The 18,594-nt window shown below is 53.4% G+C and overlaps 8 protein-coding genes across 8 annotated transcripts; 3 read left to right on the forward strand and 5 right to left on the reverse strand.

The window, feature by feature from the left end:
- Window positions 1-1,589: 1,589 nt before the first annotated feature.
- Window positions 1,590-3,878, forward strand: POSPLADRAFT_1046884 (hypothetical protein; the record flags this gene model as incomplete). Its single annotated transcript, XM_024479147.1, has 15 exons — window positions 1,590-1,668; window positions 1,732-1,764; window positions 1,811-1,862; window positions 1,911-1,973; window positions 2,026-2,155; window positions 2,206-2,241; window positions 2,296-2,360; window positions 2,418-2,511; window positions 2,568-2,654; window positions 2,721-2,797; window positions 2,868-3,081; window positions 3,140-3,200; window positions 3,254-3,594; window positions 3,652-3,784; window positions 3,835-3,878. 15 exons carry the CDS (start codon window positions 1,590-1,592, stop codon window positions 3,876-3,878), a joined length of 1,509 nt encoding a protein of 502 aa, XP_024338363.1.
- A 233-nt stretch (window positions 3,879-4,111) lies between these two features.
- Window positions 4,112-5,151, reverse strand: POSPLADRAFT_1034164 (hypothetical protein; the record flags this gene model as incomplete). The annotated part of the gene is made up of 5 exons (XM_024477000.1): window positions 4,112-4,452; window positions 4,541-4,673; window positions 4,728-4,831; window positions 4,905-5,072; window positions 5,133-5,151. The coding sequence occupies 5 exons, from the start codon at window positions 5,149-5,151 to the stop codon at window positions 4,112-4,114; spliced, it is 765 nt and encodes a 254-aa protein (XP_024338364.1).
- A 1,060-nt stretch (window positions 5,152-6,211) lies between these two features.
- Window positions 6,212-7,145, reverse strand: POSPLADRAFT_1144549 (hypothetical protein; the record flags this gene model as incomplete). The annotated part of the gene is made up of 5 exons (XM_024485706.1): window positions 6,212-6,588; window positions 6,649-6,703; window positions 6,747-6,821; window positions 6,872-6,881; window positions 7,003-7,145. The coding sequence occupies 5 exons, from the start codon at window positions 7,143-7,145 to the stop codon at window positions 6,212-6,214; spliced, it is 660 nt and encodes a 219-aa protein (XP_024338365.1).
- Window positions 7,146-7,626: 481 nt separating this feature from the next.
- POSPLADRAFT_1034166 (hypothetical protein) lies at window positions 7,627-9,179 on the forward strand (the record flags this gene model as incomplete). The annotated part of the gene is made up of 7 exons (XM_024477001.1): window positions 7,627-7,646; window positions 7,682-7,772; window positions 8,066-8,079; window positions 8,120-8,193; window positions 8,222-8,367; window positions 8,425-8,581; window positions 8,638-9,179. 7 exons carry the CDS (start codon window positions 7,627-7,629, stop codon window positions 9,177-9,179), a joined length of 1,044 nt encoding a protein of 347 aa, XP_024338366.1.
- Window positions 9,180-9,522: 343 nt separating this feature from the next.
- On the reverse strand, window positions 9,523-10,353 carry POSPLADRAFT_1040117 (hypothetical protein). Its single transcript, XM_024477678.1, has one exon. The coding sequence runs from the start codon at window positions 10,231-10,233 to the stop codon at window positions 9,535-9,537; it is 699 nt and encodes a 232-aa protein (XP_024338367.1). The 5' UTR covers window positions 10,234-10,353; the 3' UTR covers window positions 9,523-9,534.
- Window positions 10,354-11,199: 846 nt separating this feature from the next.
- On the reverse strand, window positions 11,200-11,865 carry POSPLADRAFT_1143888 (hypothetical protein; the record flags this gene model as incomplete). The annotated part of the gene is made up of 1 exon (XM_024485631.1): window positions 11,200-11,865. A coding segment is annotated over one exon (666 nt), but the record flags the coding sequence as incomplete, so codon positions are not given.
- A 431-nt stretch (window positions 11,866-12,296) lies between these two features.
- On the forward strand, window positions 12,297-12,576 carry POSPLADRAFT_1145135 (hypothetical protein; the record flags this gene model as incomplete). Its single annotated transcript, XM_024485771.1, has 2 exons — window positions 12,297-12,394; window positions 12,498-12,576. The coding sequence occupies 2 exons, from the start codon at window positions 12,297-12,299 to the stop codon at window positions 12,574-12,576; spliced, it is 177 nt and encodes a 58-aa protein (XP_024338369.1).
- A 1,932-nt stretch (window positions 12,577-14,508) lies between these two features.
- Window positions 14,509-15,602, reverse strand: POSPLADRAFT_1057347 (hypothetical protein; the record flags this gene model as incomplete). Its single annotated transcript, XM_024480906.1, has 3 exons — window positions 14,509-14,641; window positions 14,689-14,974; window positions 15,056-15,602. The coding sequence occupies 3 exons, from the start codon at window positions 15,600-15,602 to the stop codon at window positions 14,509-14,511; spliced, it is 966 nt and encodes a 321-aa protein (XP_024338370.1).
- Window positions 15,603-18,594: the final 2,992 nt, after the last annotated feature.

Raw genomic sequence — 18,594 nt, forward strand, 5'->3', positions numbered from 1 at the left:
AACGGCGCAGCGCGTGGCTGTGGGACTAGAAGGCATGCTCACCGTATCGGCGGACGGGAGTAGCCTGTCTCCCTTCCCGTGGGGCGTCGCGCCGAGAAACAAGCCGCGGACTTAGGGAGTTAGAGTGGTGTTTGAGCCATACTGGAATGGACTGTCACTCGGCCGGACTTGCAGGCTCCTTGGCTCATATTCACATCATGTAGAATGTCGTTCGCATATCCTCATTCGCCGGAGAGGATAGAACGCCGAGCATAGGAGTGTAGCCTTGGCGGCGGGGAAGTGCAGTTGGACATCCTCGATGACCAAACCGAGCAGTCTTGGCAAACGCCTACTTCGCTTCGAGGAATCCTATGCAGCTTTAGTCAGGCGAATCCCCCTGGGGAGCGAATAACTACTCTTGTCAATCATAGAAGATGTCCTACAAGGCGTTTTGTGCAACGCGGCGTTAGGGAGGTGCTACACATGACGCTCGTTGTCCAATCGCGCTCCGATTCGAAGGCGAAGCAGGACATATCGATTTGTAGGCGTGGTCACCTCGCAGACTCTATGTGACAACAAGAAGGAATAGGTTGGTCAAAGATGCGGATACAATTCATTTCATGGTCGTTGTGGGTGAGAGTAAGAAACTTGAAGTGGCACACTTAGGCGCCAATCATAACGCGTTGATCTCTTGGGTCTTATCACCACTCTCGTATTGATTCCGCGACGATTCATTTAATTGAAATCGGGCCGAGTGTAGGGTTCTCAATCTGACCTATACATGGTCGACAGCAGGTTTGTGTCAACTGAGGTAATGGGACTCGCACAGTCACGGCTATCAGGGGAATTATCAGGGGTCTCATTTTCGTTAGACAACGCGGAATGATTACAGCACTCCCTGGTGCCGAGGCCAAAGGCGACAGGCACATGTGTAATAGTGGGTACAATCGACAAATTTTCGCAGACGCTGACTCATTTACGACGTTCATAGGTCATCAGGGTCATCGATGGGTTGCAACTCCCCGAGCGTTGGATTGATCTAATACGTCCTATTCATCGAAGCCGAAGGACCATTCGGAGACCAGAAGACTGCCCGACGGCGTTAAAGAGGAGATGAACGCACCATCGGGGGAGCGCGGAAGCGCAGCGTCCTGTCTGCGCCAGTGCATATCCACGGGTCCCCCGGGAACCAAGGCAAAGAGACGGCCGCAGATGATATCCACATTCTCAAAATTTATACGTGTACCTCAGATACCACATGGGAGATCCAAGGCACCGCAGATTAGTCGACGGTGCACTTATTCCTCGCAGACGCCACGGACATCCATCGACGGAGGCCCTGAAGTCGCGCCAGCGCCTTTCCGATCTAACACCGTCCTGATTCTGTCTACGCGCTGTTCCACCGTTCTCCGCGAGGCGTGCAGCTCCCCCGCCGCATTTCCAGGCCGCTTCACGTACTTTCGGGTGCGTTGTTATGTGATGGGGCATGCGGATCCCGCAAATTCCGTCTTTTTGGATTGAAAAGACCCGGCGGCCGCCCTCAGCCAGCCAACCCATTCCCCCCACCCGACGCCGGCCTAGCGGTTATCTTCCCCCTTCTCTCGCCGATCATGTCTGATATCCATGTACTTACTGGGCCAGAGGTCGCCAATCACGCCACCCGCAACGATTGCTGGATTATTGTCCACGGTAAGTGCCCCAGGTGGTTATTCCCCAGATACCACATTGTGGCTTAACTGGATGACGTTATAGGCAAGGTCTATGACGTGACAGATTTCCTGCCCGGTCAGTTAAATTCCGTTCGTTGCATATAGCCGCTCACCTTCCACAGAGCATCCTGGAGGTCAGGCGATCATCCTGAAATACGCTGGCAAAGACGCAACGTAAGTCGATCAAATCTGTAGGATGTAGCGGTTGTCAAGCCTCTATAGTGCCGCCTACGAGCCAATCCACCCGCCTGATGCGATTACTACGAACCTCCCTCCTGAGAAGCAGTAAGTGTGGAGTTGCGACTTGTAGGATCCACGATGATAACTGTGTGTTTAGTCTTGGCCCGGTCGACGCAAGCACAGTAGCCAAAGTAATCAAGGAGGTATCCGAGGAAGACAAGAGACGCCAAAAATACATCGAGGCCCGTCCCTCAATCGATACAATCGTCAACTTGCACGACTTTGAGGTACGCAATTTGCTCTCTTGCACCATGTCTCGTGCTCACAACCCACGTAGAACGTGGCCCGCCACGTCATCCCGGAGAAGGCATGGGTATGTAATCGTCTTGCGCTTGGACAATACATCTCGGCCAACTTCGCTGGATAGGCATATTACTCTTCCGCATCTGACGACGAAATCACTCTGCGTGAGAACCGCTTGGCATATCAGCGGTGAGCCAATCCCCCAGTGGTGCACCGCTCGGGGACTAAGTTTTGGGTACTCCACAGCGTTTGGTTCCGCCCGCGAATCCTTCGGGATGTCTCCCAAGTCGACTGGTCGACGACGATCCTCGGGCACAAGTCTTCGCTTCCGGTCTATATTGTGCGTTTGACACCGGGAATCTCACCGGAGTAATACTGAATGCCTGTTACTTACAGTCTGCGACTGCCCTTGGCAAGCTCGGCCACCCAGATGGCGAGCTTTGCCTCACTCGCGCGGCTCAGAATCATGGTGTCATTCAGATGGTGGGCATTTCGCACGCCACGAGGCGGGCACCGGGCGGAACTCACTGACCGGTCTTCTCTTCGCAGATTGCGACCCTGGCTTCGTGCTCCTTCGACGAGATCGTTGACGCTGCCAAGCCCGACCAGACCCTCTTCTTGCAACTGTAAGTCGGATCCGGTGCCACTCCATCCTTGGCGTGGCGTAGATGGACGCTCATGTTCGATGCGATGCAGCTACGTGAACCGCGACCGCGAGATCACGCGCAAGTACGTGCAGCACGCGGAAGCGCGGGGCGTCAAGGCGCTCTTCATCACGGTGGACGCCCCACAGCTTGGCCGCCGCGAAAAGGATATGCGCATGAAGTTTGTGGGCGATGAGGGCGTTGCCAAGGTCCAGGATGGCCAGAGCGACATCAAGAAGGATCAGGGTGTGGCTCGTGCTATCAGCGTACGCCAATTATTTTGCACCCTCGACGTACAGCCTGCTGACATGTCTTCCATAACAGTCGTTCATCGACCCCAGTCTGTCGTGGAAGGACATCCCGTGGTTCTTGAGCATCACTAAAAGTAACTCCATTGTCATATTGAGTGGCACCATGACGCTGACGTCATATCCACAGTGCCGATCATTCTGAAGGGTATCTCCACTGCGGAGGATGCTATCCTTGCGTACGAGGCTGGCGTGCAAGGCATTGTGTTGTCCAACCACGGTGGTCGCCAGCTTGACACTGCTCGCTCTGGTATTGAGGTCCTCGTCGAGGTCACCGCGGCCCTCCGTGCCCGCGGTTACTGGCCGAATCCGAACTTCGAGATCTTCGTGGACGGTGGTGTCCGCCGCGCAAGTGACGTGCTGAAGGCTCTTGCGCTGGGCGCGAAGGCAGTCGGCGTCGGCCGGCCCTTCCTCTACGCATTCTGCGCGTACGGCACGGAAGGTGTCGAGAAAGCTATCCAGATCTTCCGTGTACGTGTTGCGGAGTTCCTGATGAGGATATGAGACTAAGAACGGATTCATGCACAGGACGAGTTCGAGATGACCATGCGTCTCCTGGGTGCTCGCACGATCGACGAGCTTGTGCCGGAGATGGTCGATGCTAGTGCCCTCACGTCGCACACAGTCTTGACTCCGCAGGACAACTTGTTCCACAACACCTGTGAGTGTTCACTCTGACTTCGAGTATGGCAGCACCTGATGTCCGTCCAGACCAACCTCTCAGCGGCATCAAGTTCAACGAGAGCAAGTTGTAGATATCTGTGATGACAGGTTTCGGAGCTGGACCTTTGTTACCATATCCGCCGCATGCTGCTCTCTGTACGTTTAGCATATGTAATACCACGCGTCAATTGTATTAGATTTGCCTTCGCGCAAAACATTTCATATACCAGTCCACATTAGCGCTGTCGTAAGGTATAACAAACGTCCACAGTCATCAAGGGCCATAAAGTCGTACAAGTCGTAACACGTCCGGATCATCACTTCATCACAATTTAACGACAAGGACGGAACCGATTCCCAGAACCCAGCAAACAGCCATGCATACTGAGGCAAAGATACTTGCGCTCCGTGGGAGGCGCGCCCATGAGTAGCACAGCACGCCTGTCAACGCAAGGGCGAAGCCAATCGCAGCGAGCCACATGCACAGCCCGTGGCAATGCTCCAGCAGGTGGGTTGGCGGGGTTCCTCTGCGGAAGGGACCAACCTGTTCGAGGTGCGGATTCGCCGACCATACGGGCGGATCGGAGGATCGAGACCCATCCAGCGGCGATACGCCAAGCTCGACCTTGAGCTCTTCGCGCTTGGCTTCACGCAGACGATAGCGCACTAAGAAGAAGGCAGCGAGGAACGAAATGATAGCTACGCAATTCTCTGTGAGCTTCGCTCGATCCAGGCTACGATCAATTCAGCCTACCTGCACACAAATGAATGATGAGAGCGCCAGCGAGAATGGCATTTGCGGCCTGCTGTACCAATGGTCCCTCGTCGTGGTCGTCTGGCGCAATGAACCCCAGAAGTTGAGCCTCGGTTGCCGCAAAGAATGTAGTCTGACGGATCATCGTGAGTGTTCGGTTCGCGAGCGACAACGGTTAGAAACGCACAACAACGCTGATCAGCTGCAGCCTGTCCATCCATGAATGGCAAAGCTCCTTCATGACTCTTCTCCGTATCTCTGCATCGGTTTCATCTTGATCAGTCTGCGTCCCTGTCGATACGGAAAGGGAATATCACGTTGAGAAAGGTTTGTTCGAGACAACAAGGCGGAAAGCACAACATACATCGTCTCCCTTGAGCTGATTCCTTCTCATTGTTGTTCATATGACCGGTTGTTGCTGCTCTCGGCATGTAGTCTGAGTCGAATAGCAATAGCCGTGAACCCGAACGCAGGAATGGACCAGGTTCCTCTGTCATAGCACGTGTCTCTCGTAGAAAAGGCTTCCCTGGCGCTGCAGATGATAGTAAAAAATCAGTGACTGGCAATGCCATGGACGTGCATGCATACGCACTTGTGAACTGACCGGCCATAGTGAAGTGACAGGCTCAGCGAGATGGTCGGTATGTGGGCGCACTGCGCCCATGTATATAATGCGCGCCACAGCCGCCCAGCCATCATTAGAAGCCGGGGTAAGGTCTTCTCTGACTCAGCGCCCGAGGCGAGTGACTACACTCCACATACATCTTGCGAGGCCCAGCAAACCCCACAAGAAATTGTGCCGTACAGCCGCACTGTGATATTCGGAGCGCAAGTCACTATCTCGCTCGTGTAGCGGAGCCATGCAGTACGTTGTGACGGTAGAACGGAGCCGGAGAACAGGCGAGTGACCACACAGATCCGAATATGTCAACGCCAAGCCAGGCTGCCATCACGACCCGAAACGGGCAACAGTGATCATGGGCGGTGCAGAAGCGTCACATCCAAAATTCCCGGAAACGCTCGGACGGATCAAAATGAAGACCCCGCAGCAGTGAGTCCGATTCCGAGCACCTCGCAGCATGCACTGGCACAATGTGAAACCGAATCCATTGTAAATTGGAAGCTGTGAACATTCGCTGTTCGCTGCATAACGCTACTTCTGGCGCAGTGCAGAGCATATCTTGTATCATATTCGATAGAGATAGCCGAGACCTCTCAAGACTCAAGGTGGCCCAAAGATAAATGAGTGACAGTACGGGACAAGAGCACAGCACCCACAAGCACCCATACAGAGCACATCACGTGGTTGACTTCCACGGCACTTGGGCGTTTCTCAGTTTGCTTCCGCTCTCTCATGTCGGGACAGCACAGTTCCGCGAGCGCAAGTAATCTTGGTAAGCAAGGCAAGTGTGTATACATGCTATGCATGATTTTTCATCTCAATAATATGTGCATGTCTAGCCAAATTCCACCGCTTCGTGCGGCAACTTCATAATCTAAGTTTTCTTTTCTTTCATTTGCCCAGTTGATAAGACTTTCAAGGCGGATCGCGCTGAACACATCGCCCTACTGGTTTCGGAACATAAGACGCAAAGAACATGGCGTCCAGCGCCCGAATAATCTGAATGACTATGACAAATACATCCGTCCATAGTGGCATGCGAGGAGAGTCTACCACCTCCCTCGATTGCTCGCGATCACCCATGCCTCATGCCTGAAAGCTGCTGCAGCCTCCCCATCACCATCTCTGTCTGCCCTCGCATTGCGCGTTTCTAGGTTCTTCGCGAGGTCGGTGAACCCGATGGCACACATCTGGTGGCCCTCTGGGAACGCGAAGAACACTTCGCGATGGGTGAAGATGGCTTCCAGGTACTCGCCGCCGGTGGTGGGATAGCGCTCCAAGAGTAGCTGGTCGCGGATCCCCTGCAGCAGCGCGCAGCCGCAGGGCGGCTGCACGTCGACGGTCGCGGTGTAGTTTGAGGATCCCGACGGGCTTGCCTGGGACATTACGTCAGTGTGGGTAGTGCATGCGTGATGGGCGGAATCACCTGGTAAGTCGAGTCTTCTGTGTCTGACGAGTCGGACATGCCCTCGTCGTGACTGCTTACTGCTGGAAAGGTCGGCAACGACCCTGTGCTTTCCTTTCTCCAGATCGCATAGCAGCTGTTAGCTGTGGTGGTACAGAGTACGATTACGCATCACTTACGATGTCTGGCCTCCACGGTCCATTGAGTGTCATGCTACTCAGGAGTTGTGTAAGGTGCCTATCGATCTCCATCATCTGTCCTCGCCATCAGTTGCATCGCCTACGCGACCGCCAGTCCAACGTACCGAGTTATCACTGTTCATGTTGACGTTATGGGTATCGTAGGATTGTTTAGTATGGCGTGTAGCGTTAGAGACAAGCGAGGTGTAGCGAGGTGGTTGACAACCTGGTCAGGCTCTCTCCGCGCCTGATGTACCCTCTCCATGTCGTAACATGCTGCAACTTCGCGGAGGCCTCGTTGCAGCTGCAAGTCGCATCAGGGGAGTCATATTGACTATCGGATGGCTGCCTCGAGGCAGTAGAAGCATCGTTACTCGCCTGCTTCGCAAAGTCGCCCATTTTGGGACGAGCGCCCGAGCTCTTCGCTCGCTTCTACCTTCGTGCTGCTCTTTCATCGTGCAGGTGGCCCTGGGTCATGCATGCTGGGTATGCCCAGGGCTGTACTTGTTAGCACATTATGTGATTTGCTAGCAGCTATGCAAGGTTCATATACTCAAGAGAAGTACGCGGTATAGGGCGCTTTTACGATCATCTGCCGATGTTCATCCGGCGCTCACCATCGCATACTTCCGGACAGCCCATTTTGGTATGTCCGCATAACAATGATATCATACAACCTTTCCCGTTGACGAGCTGATCCAGAATTATCGTTTGTGCTATAACTTCCGGTTACGCTAATCGCATCCCATCGCAATTATTTTCAGAAGATCGAACTACAGACCTATTGTGCTCGAACTGGCCTGTGAGTGCACATGTGGCTGTGTAACTCTGCGGAGAGGACGATTTGATGCTGACGGGACGTCCACATTCTCGTCAAACAATGCATTCTCCCGATCCGAAGTGAGTGAGCATCCGATGCCTGCTATACGTATCAGTCAGAACTGCCCGAATAACGCGTCTAGCGGAGCAGCCTTTCTCGGAAATTTGACTGCTGCTAGGGCCAAGGAAGCGCCTCCGGTTGACAGAGTCAGTAAACCCATGTCCCGTGAGCGTTAGCAATGGAGCCACCGAACACTAAGTGACAAAAGAACATCAATGTGGTTTAGCGGCACGTGTGGGGTGCTTCGGAGTCCGTAGACCCCAAAGAGATATTACTGCGATGCGCCCCGCCGTCGGCTCGTCGCTGTCGTCGCTGTCAAGACCCGGAAAGCGAGCACGTTGCCGAGGAGCGTCTACATTCTTGCTACTTTCGGCTTATGCGCCACTTGACACCGATGAACGCGCCGGCGGGAGCCTTGACAAATGATGCGGTGATTTAGGTGCGGGTTATAAGGTTTGTAGGCTGTGCTTGGTGGCCTAAGGATATTGCGCAGCTGTTTGCTTAATACGCTGTCTCGAGCCGAGGGGAAGCACTGGATACGCTTGGCAAGTGCTACCGGAATAATACGTACGTGCGATCAATCCCTCTCATCTAGTTCTTTCACACAACAAGAGGCAGGATATGAGCGATATCGATGCTCCTCCACACTTGATGCATGAATCGCGTGAAGAGTCGCTTCAGAAAGCGATTTTCAATGTGATCGACTTCTGGCTGAAACGACTGCAGCTGGTTACAACAATCGTGAGCTCTCCGAGTCATTGCATTATCGACCTTGTACGCATCCTAATCAACATCCAGACCACATTCTTCGCGTCAATGGATGCGCTCTTGTTCACGCTCGCATCTACCGCCATCAATGGTGGGCGTGACAATACAATTATTCCCACGAGGCATACAGCAAATGATTTCATTAGTGCAAGCCTCTCCGGCGCACTCATATTCCATACCTGCGCGGGTACGTCAGTCATCACCCCTTCTGAATGGTATATGGACTCAAGTACGAGTATTCAGCCGTGGTCGCATTCAGCGGCGCATTCGTGCTTTGCAGATACGAGCTGGTCACGGCAGAACATGCAGCAGATGACGACGCTGCTGGCGCAGAGAGCAGTGAAAGCGGTCTGCACTCATGGCATCGCCCAGCAGGCTCCGACTCATCTACTTCCAAGCACGGCCGTCCTACGACCCGACAGCTCGAATCTTATGGGTCCGAGCCGTCGCCGAGGCACGCCGCTCGTGCTGTGCTCAGACGCATAGTGGTTCGCGTTGTGCATCCACTGCGATTCTGCACGTCCTCCCCTCCGCGCGAAGCCCTTTCCCTGTCGAAGTGCCTGACGACCGGGTCCGATGCTGCAATCCAGGAGATGCTGCATCTACCTGTGGACTTCTTGGAGCGCTGCTTGCGGTTGTCGCTGATGATGACAGGCGCAGGCTTCATACTCGGGATACTGGGCATCCTCTCGTATGCATGGGTGGCGTTGCCGAGAAGCGTGAGCGTGTTCGCGTCGGCGTGCGTTGGTAGCTGCTTCTTGGTTAGCATCTTCGTAATTGTATGAGCATAATAATTGGTCTCGACCTAACATCGCATATATTATTGTCCATCTTACGACTATGACGTCACCGTGTTCATTCTGTGAAAGGTACCAGTATGTTTTGTGGCCGATGTGCGTCATGCAGTATAGTGTATGCGCCAACGATCATACGGCAAGTTCATACACAAGGTGGATAAGAGCTTCCTATTCGTAGGACGAATACCAGCAGCAGTGACTCTACATGAACGCAAAATGAGGGCTATCATCAAGTATCTCGGATAGGAGATGAATCGACATGTTTAGAGCTTCCCACGTTCTGAATGGATTGTCAACACCGATCCATGATTGAATGAATGGGAAGACTTACCACTAGAGTGCATCAACCACGCCACGGATCCGTGACCATCCATATCTCATACTCCACTTCAAGCTCAACGCGATAGTCAGGAAAGATGCCAGTAAACAGTTCGCACCACTCCTTATACCGGGGATACCTCATAAAGAGAGCCGTCGTGTACTCCCAGTACTCGGGCATCCACCCTGCACACTCCCAATCGATGAGAGCGACCGGTCGCATGTCTTCATCGAGTAGTATGTTCGTAGGGGTGATGTCGCCGTGTGTGAAGCAAATCTTATGCAACTTCGAGTGACTGGGGGAGGAAATCTCGGTGTGAGTCGCCTCGTTATATTTCAGCAGCCTCTTGTTGAATTCCGTCTCTGAGGCGAAGGGCCCCACGTAGTCATCACTGGTGATGCGGAAGCTTCTAACGCCATTACCGCCGAAGCCGCACACCGCGTGCGGGTCCGGTGGCTGGAGAGCTCTGAGCTGGTCGAACCAGCCGCGTAGCGTGTCCTGGAGAACTTGGAGTTGACGGGGCGAGAGATCACTGATGTGGTCTACGCGCTTCTCTAATTCCTCGCCAGGTACCTTCGTCATCAGTACGAGGGACCGTTTGTGGTAAGGGACGACATCGAGGATTCTAGGGACAGGGATTGTCGTGTTCAGGCGTACATATTCGGTGGCTAGGGCTTCTTGTACTGTAGTCTTCTTCAGATAGAGGCCGAATGGCAGAGGCATGACGCGCGAAAAGGGATGTCCGTGACCTCGCCTGCGCAAGAAGCCCCATATAAATGTATATATCCTACAACGCAGACGTTGTAGAAGGGGTAGCCGTGGTAGGGACCGCACGTAGCTGGGGTTTAGAAAACGAGTCAATAACAGGGATCAAACCCTGAGTTTGTCGAGACCTACTTCATCATAGCCTCAAGATGTGGGAAGTATGAACAGACTTCGAGGCGATGTCAGACAGGAGGCCACGAGGCAGCAATGTTCTCAGGGCTGCATGAGTTGCATGGGTCAGCCGCAGCGGAAGGTCACTTAATAACTGCAGCGGAGATCATCCACTCAAGTCATATTTGGCATGTAGGACCGGAGGAAGGCCTGAAGCTGAAGCATGCGTTGATCGGATCCTCGGGAGCGCCCACGGCGCCTACCGGCTGGGCCGGTTGTACCGTGCGATCCAATTTCGCAAGACTGCGAATATCGAGGTTTCACTGTGCATCGTTTCTATTGCATATGCACACAAGGGAGACCTCAAGAACGGATGCCGATTATGTGCCTAGTTGCCAGGACATGGTAGACGTCGCGGTTGGCATATAGTACCCAAAGGAAGAAGTCCTGGCAGTGCAAACCTCGAATGAGAGCAGAATGAAAATCACGGGGTAGCAGGAAACAGGCCCCTTGAAGACATGTAGAAGCAGATACATACATGTATAGAGCAACAACCAATGGACGCGCAACAACTGAGCTCCCAACGCTAAATCAAACCAAAGCTGGGGATGACCTACTAAGTGCGCTGCGAATGTCATGAGTTGAATATACGCAGACATGGATTATGGAGTAGCAGGAAGCGAACTCCCCAGAAAATGAGCCAACATTCCACACGACAAATATTCGATCATACGAGTTCGCTCCTGGTTGAAGGACCTTGAGCACGAACACGTGCGTGGAAATGCATAGCGACGTACCAGCAGAGAACCATGATCACCATGGGTTCGCGATCTCCCATAATTTGTACTCAGCCTCGAGTTCGACGCCATATTGCGGGAAGATGCGAGTGAACAAATCGCACCATGCCATGTAGCGTGGATATCTGATATAGAGGGCATATGTATAGTCCCAATATTCTGGCATCCAGCCCGCACATTCCCAGTCAACGAGTCCGACAGGTTTCATGTCTTCGTCAAGGAGAATGTTATGTGGGGTAATGTCGCCGTGCGTGAACCAGATCCTGTGAGTTTTCGAGTGGCTTGCGGCGGTCATGGGGCCATACGTTGCCGCGCAGGCCCCCAACAACAACTGGTGGAAATCATTCTGCGAGGCGAAAGGTCCAACGTAGTTATCATGACTGATGCGGTAGCATTTGATGCCACTGCCGCCAAAGCCACAGACCGCGTCCGGATCCGGAGGTTCCAGAGCTCTGAGCTGCTCGAACCATCCGCGAAGTGCATCTTCAAGAATCTGAAGACGACGAGGCGAGAGGTCCTTGATGTCACCCGCGCGCAGTCCCAGTTGCTCGCCAGGTAATTTTGTCATCAGTATGTAGACCTCATCGCACCAGAAAGGAACGACGTCAAGGACTCTAGGGACAGGGATCGACGTATGCTGACGAACATATTCTGTGGCTAGGGCTTCTTGTGGATAAGCCCTCTAGAGATATAGGCCAAATGGCAATGGCATGACACGCGCAAAAGGTTCCCCGCGACCGAGCCGCCGCAAGATATTCCATATGGCTGTATATACTCTTCCACGAAAGCGTTGTAGAAGGCACCATACGAAACTGACAGGATTGTTCATAACGGGCGCACAACAGTTTTGGGCGGGCGATAGCTTACTTGATCATTGCTCAAAGATACGAGAAGCGGTATGCGGGTTGTCTGGAGGGAAGGAGACGCTTGCCGCTACGGTACGAGGTGTGCCTGATAACTGGTTCGCACTAGAAACAAGGGTCTTGCTACCAATAATCAAAGGTATGTTATTTGCTAGGCAGATGTCGCAGGAAAGCGAACATTGGCTTGATTCACGCAACGAAGAATGACCGGGATGAGCACGGTAGGTTGATCGCATTGCGTGAGTAGATAATGTCATTTGGGATCGCAAATCGGTCAAATCAGATAAGCTTCCTGCCCGCGCCGAATCGCCTTGATGCCCGCCCCGGCACTCGTTTTGGTCCGCCCCGGTCAGTGATTCGAGCCCATTTCGAGCGCGCATTAAGCTGAAAGTGCACTGAGGCTGGCTAGCTAAGGAAACATGATATAACTTGCTGAATGCATTTTTCATAGGCTCTGTTTAGGCCCCAAAGTCAGTGGTTGGATGTTCGAAACAATCCATAGCGAGGGAGGGCTGTTTCTAATTGTGTAGACCGGTAATCGGATGACATTATCCATTGCGAAAATGGATAATGTCATCGCCGATCGCAAATCGGTCAAATAAAATGCGCACATGTCACGCCGGATCGCATGGATGTCCCGACATTTAGAAATAGCTCTCGCGCTTCACAGATCCTCTCGAACATCCTCAGGTGCCATTATGGGCCTGAGTACATCCTGAAAAAATTGACTGCAGTTTTATGTTAGCCGTGCAACTTCATATTGTGATGTATGTTATATAGGCCATAATAGGCAATAGGGCTGCTCAACTCTCGTTTGTCTGCGGAATGCCTGCCTTTTTTGGTACGTAGCTCCCACCCCGGCTGATCACGACTCGTTGGTGAGATTGTACTCTGGAAGAGAACACACCATTGGGAATTTGTTTGGCGAGTGTGTCTGTCTACAGGCATAGCGATGCCCGTAAGGCACAATCGCGCGCGGTATGTACATCGCAAGCGGTCAATATACACCACACCCGAGCTTGCGAGCTAGTTCCTGATCGCTTCTTTCAGCACACATGTATTGTATTGAAATGAACTCTTTATAGTCACACTGCAGTCAATTTATATATCACAAGCATGTTGCTAGTATTCATCATTCACAGGCAGTCTCGGGTGTGCATCCATATGTAGCATATCCTGTTGAAACACGCAGCCCCACGTGGTCAGGAACGAGCTCGAAAGCTCAGGCGCGCGAGTAGCCGGGGGCCGGAGGCCCCTATCGTAGTATATAACGACCCCGCGCGATGTATGTACCGCACGCGATTGTCCCTTACGGGCATCGCTACGCCCGTGGACAAACGCGCCCTGCGCCGTTCGCTCCCTTGTTCCAACATATCCTGCCTATTTAGGCAGGGAATGGTACCCCGATGGCCGGGTTGGCCAGTGGCATGTGCTTGGACCTGAGAAAAAGTCGAAACTCAAGTCCATGCTCAATGAGATTTGTGTAGACTGATATTTTATATGGCAAGAGAAAGGCATAGGGAGGCGAATGGTTCAGGTTTCAAGGTAATCCAGCCAGGGGCGAACATGTTTGTAAAAGTGTGGACTGAATAGCACTATGGGCTGGGCGGATTTGCCCTTGACGGAGGGCAAAAGGTGTGCCTGGCCGAGACGGCAATCCGGAGGCAGCTGGACCAGAAGGCGGAGTGGCCGGGGCAAGGCGGCGGGACAAGCCGGACAGAAACCTTATCTGATTTGACACATTTGCGATCGCGGATGACATTATTCAGTCACGCTTATCCATTTTCGCAATCGCATTGGTATTCGCGGGAATTGCCATATTTAGGGTGCAGCCGGCGTTCCGCTAGGCCCAACGCAGTTGGGTGACGACCAAGCCAAAGATGATCCAAGGTAAGTATAGTAGTCTCGTTTCCAGACCTTATAGGCGGATCACGTGTGCTATTACCCAATTGGGTGGTGGAGATCTAAAAACCCCTGCACACTCTCGCCTATAAGGTCTGGTGAAATTTGCAGGGAGGGAGGGGGGTGATACAACGGTCTATACTCCTATATCAATGCCTGACTCGTAGACAACGAGCGAGGGCTTATGGACAGTGCGTCGTCCTGAAGATCGAGCGAGGAAGTCGAGAATGACCACTACCCCAAGCAAAGAGGAGCAGAGACTTGAATGAATAACCAGATCGAACTTAGGGTTCGACCGACTAATGGTACAACTACTTATACAAGTACCGACTGCGCACGGACCATCGTGTCTATATGGCCATGTTAGTGAAGAAAGAAACGTAGTGGTACGATACCCGGCACGAAGTGCGCACAGACCCCATTATGTAAGCTACATAATGTTCAACCTGCGGGTGAGCGCTAAGACAGGCGCCAGTATGGGCGCTAGTAGTACAAGGAATAGAACGGAAAGACAAATGTTTCATTACCCCCCTACCAGAGTCGAAGTCTCATTCGACTACTTACTGCTCACCATCTCCATACAACTCCCAATCTACGCCGTCGTCCTCCTCTTCGTCGAACCACTCCTTGCGCGCGTTCCTTCCTACGTTCATCCAATCCTCGCCAGAGAGGTGCTTCTGATTCGGCCAGGAGCTGTCCCACGTCCATTGAGTGGTGTCCGGTGTCCAGTCGGGATCGACTTTGCGAAAGACGACGGGTGTATCGGGGTGGGGGCACGAAGGTCCCGCAACGGGACTGGCGGGGGTTCGGGGTTAGTGCTACGCGGTGGAGGGATGGGTATTGCTTTCGTCTGCCTTTCTTTCTCCTTCCTCTCCTTTGCCTCGTTGATGATTCCTTCGAGGAACACGTTGTCGACGACCACCCCCATGCGTCGTGCAGGTTCTTCAGGTGGTGCAGATACGTGTCGCTTCATCGGCCTGGTTCCGCACTCTCGCTCCAGGTGTCCAGGGGCTTCTTTTCCGCATCCTGCGCATCGTACGTCCGGACAGTCCCGTACCCAGTGTCAAGACGATCCGCATCGCCTGCAGCTTCCCTTCGGGGTCCAACCAGGGTTGGGTTGCCAGTCAGCCGGGATGGTAGTGCTCCGCGGCGTTGCTTGGAGGAAAGGGGATGGGATCGGGGGGCGTCTGAAGGCAGACGTCGGTAGGGGTGCGGGTAGGGGTAAGTACGCGTTGGGGATGGCGCTCGGGATGAATTTGTTGTGTCGTGCTCGGATGCTGCATGGTAAGAGCGGTTGAAAGCGATGGGCGACTTTCAGATTGTCGAGCCGGATGAGCTCGGTGAGGACGCGGTCGTCCTGTTGGCGTAGGAGCCGCTTGTGGTGGTCGATGGCCTCGTCGGCTGCCTTGACAGCCTTGTCGTATTCGCGGCGGGCAGAGAGGTACGCCTCTAGTGCAGCGCGGTCGGTGGCATTGGTTGCCTCAGGGTTGTGGGCTTTAAGCTTGTTGAAAACGTCGGTGGGATTACTGAGAAGGAGCGTCAGCAAGGTGCTGTCGCCGACGTGGGTGTGCTTAGGGGTGTAGATTGAGAGCCTTTTCCCGCCTTCGGTCGAGGGGGCGTTGAACTGGTCGAGGAACGAGAGGGTGGAAGACATGTTGGTGCGAGTGGGGATGTAGCGACTGGGTAGAGCTGCTATCGATTCAGCTCAAGTCCTTCCTGTTCTTATACTCTGCCAACACTTTGTCAGCCGTCCCAGTCAGGTTCGCCTCGGGCTCCCATGAGTCATCGGCTGTTGAGTAACCCTTCCACCTGACGCGATATTTGCGGCGTCACATCCTCTTGTTCTCTCAGTGTCCGATGATGGCTTCGACTTCGTAGTTATCTTCGCCTTCGATGAGGTCAGGGGGTGGCCTCGTGTAGTTCGGACCATGGATCTCCGTTTCTGAGTAGGGAGATAGAAGCCATTCGTGGAAAACGGGGTGGACTCGCCAGGTGCTAGGCAAGTCTAGCTTGTACGCGACTGTTCCAATCTTATCTAGGACTTTGAACGGCCCTTCTCGCCTCGGGGCTAGTTTCCTGGATGGGTACGGCAGCTTCAAGTTCCGGGAGTCTAGCCATACCAGCTGACCTTTACGGAAGGAACCCCCCTTCCTTTTTACTCTCTTGTCCAGGACGTTCTGGGCCATCTCCATTGCCGCATGTGCTTCTTCGCGGATGTTTTGCAAGTCCTTGAGGCGATAAGCTGCTTGGGGCGTGTTTGATCCAGGATGCGCGGTGGGTATTCCACGAGGTTCGTATCCCATCATGAGTTTGAACGGGAACACCTTCGTCGTGGAGTGCTCGCGGGAGTTGTGAGCAAATTGCGCGGTGTGAAGATGGTCAGCCCACTTATCCGGGTCATTGGCAGTGAAGCAGCAGAGGTAGATCTCCAGCTCTTGGTTCACTCGTTCTGTCTCGCCGTCGGTTTGCGGATGGAATGCCGTACTCATGGCTGATTGAACTCCGGTCATTTTGCACAGTTCTTGGAAGACTTTGGACGCAAATTGCGGTCCTCGGTCACTGATGATCTTGTCTGGAAGTCCAAACCACTTGTAGACCTCTCGGTACATTGCATCTGCTGTCCCAAGAGCGTCAATTGTTTTGTTGCATGGGATGAAAATTACCCCCTTCGTAAGGTCGTGGTCCACTACGACCAAAATGGAATCAAAGCCATTGGACAGTGGCAAGTCGGTGATGTAATCGCACGAGAATGTGCTGAAAGGCTTGGCATTTGCACGGGGTCAAATGGGGGTGATGGGCGGTCGGGCTGGATGCGTGTTAACCTTCATTTGTTGGCAGATGCCACAGCCGTTAACATAGCGAGCGACAAACTGGGCCATGCTCGGCCACCAGTAGTCACGGCGTAAACCGAGGAGGGTTTTCTGAACTCCGGGGTGTCCTGCGGAGGGGAGGTCGTGATAGTGGGAGACAAGGCGCTTGCGAAGAGACTCATCTGGGGGTACGTAGACCCGATCCTGGTATAAGAGGAGGTCATCATCGATGGACCAGTCTGTTCCAGTGCGTGGTGTTCCTCCGGTGCGTGCTGCAGTGAGTCCTTCCTTCATTATTGGGTCATTTTTGAAGGAAAGGATGGTGTCACGGGTGTCGATGTCGATGGCAGCGACCCATACTTCCGGTGGGAGCATAACGACGTCAGTGTTGTCATTTGAGCCATCATCATGGTCGGGTCGGCGGGAGAGAGTGTCGCTCTGCACCATTTGGGTACCAGGAACGTGCACCAGGCGGAAGTCAAACTCGGTCAGTTTACTCGCCCAGCGTGCTTGTCGTCGGTTCATGTCTTTGGCTTGTTTCCAATACGTGAGGTTCTTGTGGTCGCTGAGAATCGTCACTGGGTATGGGCTGCCGATGAGGTAGTGTCTCCACTCATCTAGTGCGTGGATAACCGCATATAACTCTCTGTCATAGATGTCGTAGTTTCTCTCTGCCGCATTGAAGCTCTGGGAGAGGTATCTGCAAGGATGCCAGTCGCCGTTGTCATCGCATTGGCGTAGCACCGCTCCGGTGGCAAACTTTGAGGCGTCGGTTTCGATGGCGAAGGGTCGGTCAGGATCCGGCATACGTAGTACCGGTTCCTCTAGGAATGCCTTTTTGAGGGTCTCAAAGGCTTTCTGTTGGTCAGATCCCCAGGTCCAGGTGACATCCTTCCGGGTGAGAGCAACCAGCGGTTGCGCTTTGTCCGAGAAGCCTTTGATAAACCGGCGGTAAAAGTTTCCAAATCCAACGAAGGCGCGTACTTGCCTGAGGTTGGACGGCACCGGCCAATCCGCAATGCCGGCTAGTTTGACAGGGTCCATTGCGATTTCTCCTGGACGGATGATCATGCCGAGGAATTCGACTTCCATGACGTCGAAGGCGCATTTCTCCGGTTTGAGGTAGAGGTCGTGTTGTCGAAGTCGTTCGATAACACATCGTGTTCGTTCTTCGTGTTCTGCCTTGTCCTGGTAAAAGATCAGGATGTCGTCCATGTAAATGCAGAGCCAGCCTTCTTGAAGCATGTCTGCGAATATTGTGTTCATCATCCGCTGGAACGTAGCGGGAGAATTACACAGCCCAAAGAACATCACCGTTGGTCCGTATAGCTGCGGCGGTTTGCCATCAGTTCCAGGTACGATGAACGCTGCCTTCCATTCGTCCCCTTTCTTGATTCGAACATTGTTGTATCCGGCGCGGAGGTCCATCTTCGTGAACATTTTGGCGTGCTTCAACTTGTCCAGGAGGTCGGATATAAGCGGGAGCGGGTATCGATCCTTGACCGTGTTCTCGTTGAGCAGCCGGTAGTCTTGACAGGGACGTAGTGAGCCGTCCTTTTTACCAACAAAGAAGAATGGACTCGCCAACGGGGATTTTGAAGGGCGAATGTACCCTTTACTCAGGTTCTCCTCGAGGAACTTGTTGAGTTCCTTTCGTTGCTGCGGGTTGAGCGGATAGACCTGTTGCTTCATGTCCACAAAGCCCTCCTTGAGGTTGATTTTGTGGTCGTATTCGGTGTGGTCTGGAAGTCGCGCAGCCGTGGCTTTGTCGAAAACGGGGAGTAGATCGTGTAGGTAGGATGGTACCATCTGTGGTAGCGTTCTTTCTGTCTTGCC

The sequence above is a fragment of the Postia placenta genome (assembly GCF_002117355.1).
Source record: "Postia placenta MAD-698-R-SB12 unplaced genomic scaffold POSPLAscaffold_8, whole genome shotgun sequence".
Lineage (NCBI taxonomy): Eukaryota > Fungi > Basidiomycota > Agaricomycetes > Polyporales > Adustoporiaceae > Rhodonia > Rhodonia placenta.

Coding starts and splice junctions, on each gene's coding strand:
- POSPLADRAFT_1040117 (XM_024477678.1), bottom strand. CDS start 10,233: ATGCCTCTGCCATTCGGCCTCTATCTGAAGAAGACTACAGTACAAGAA.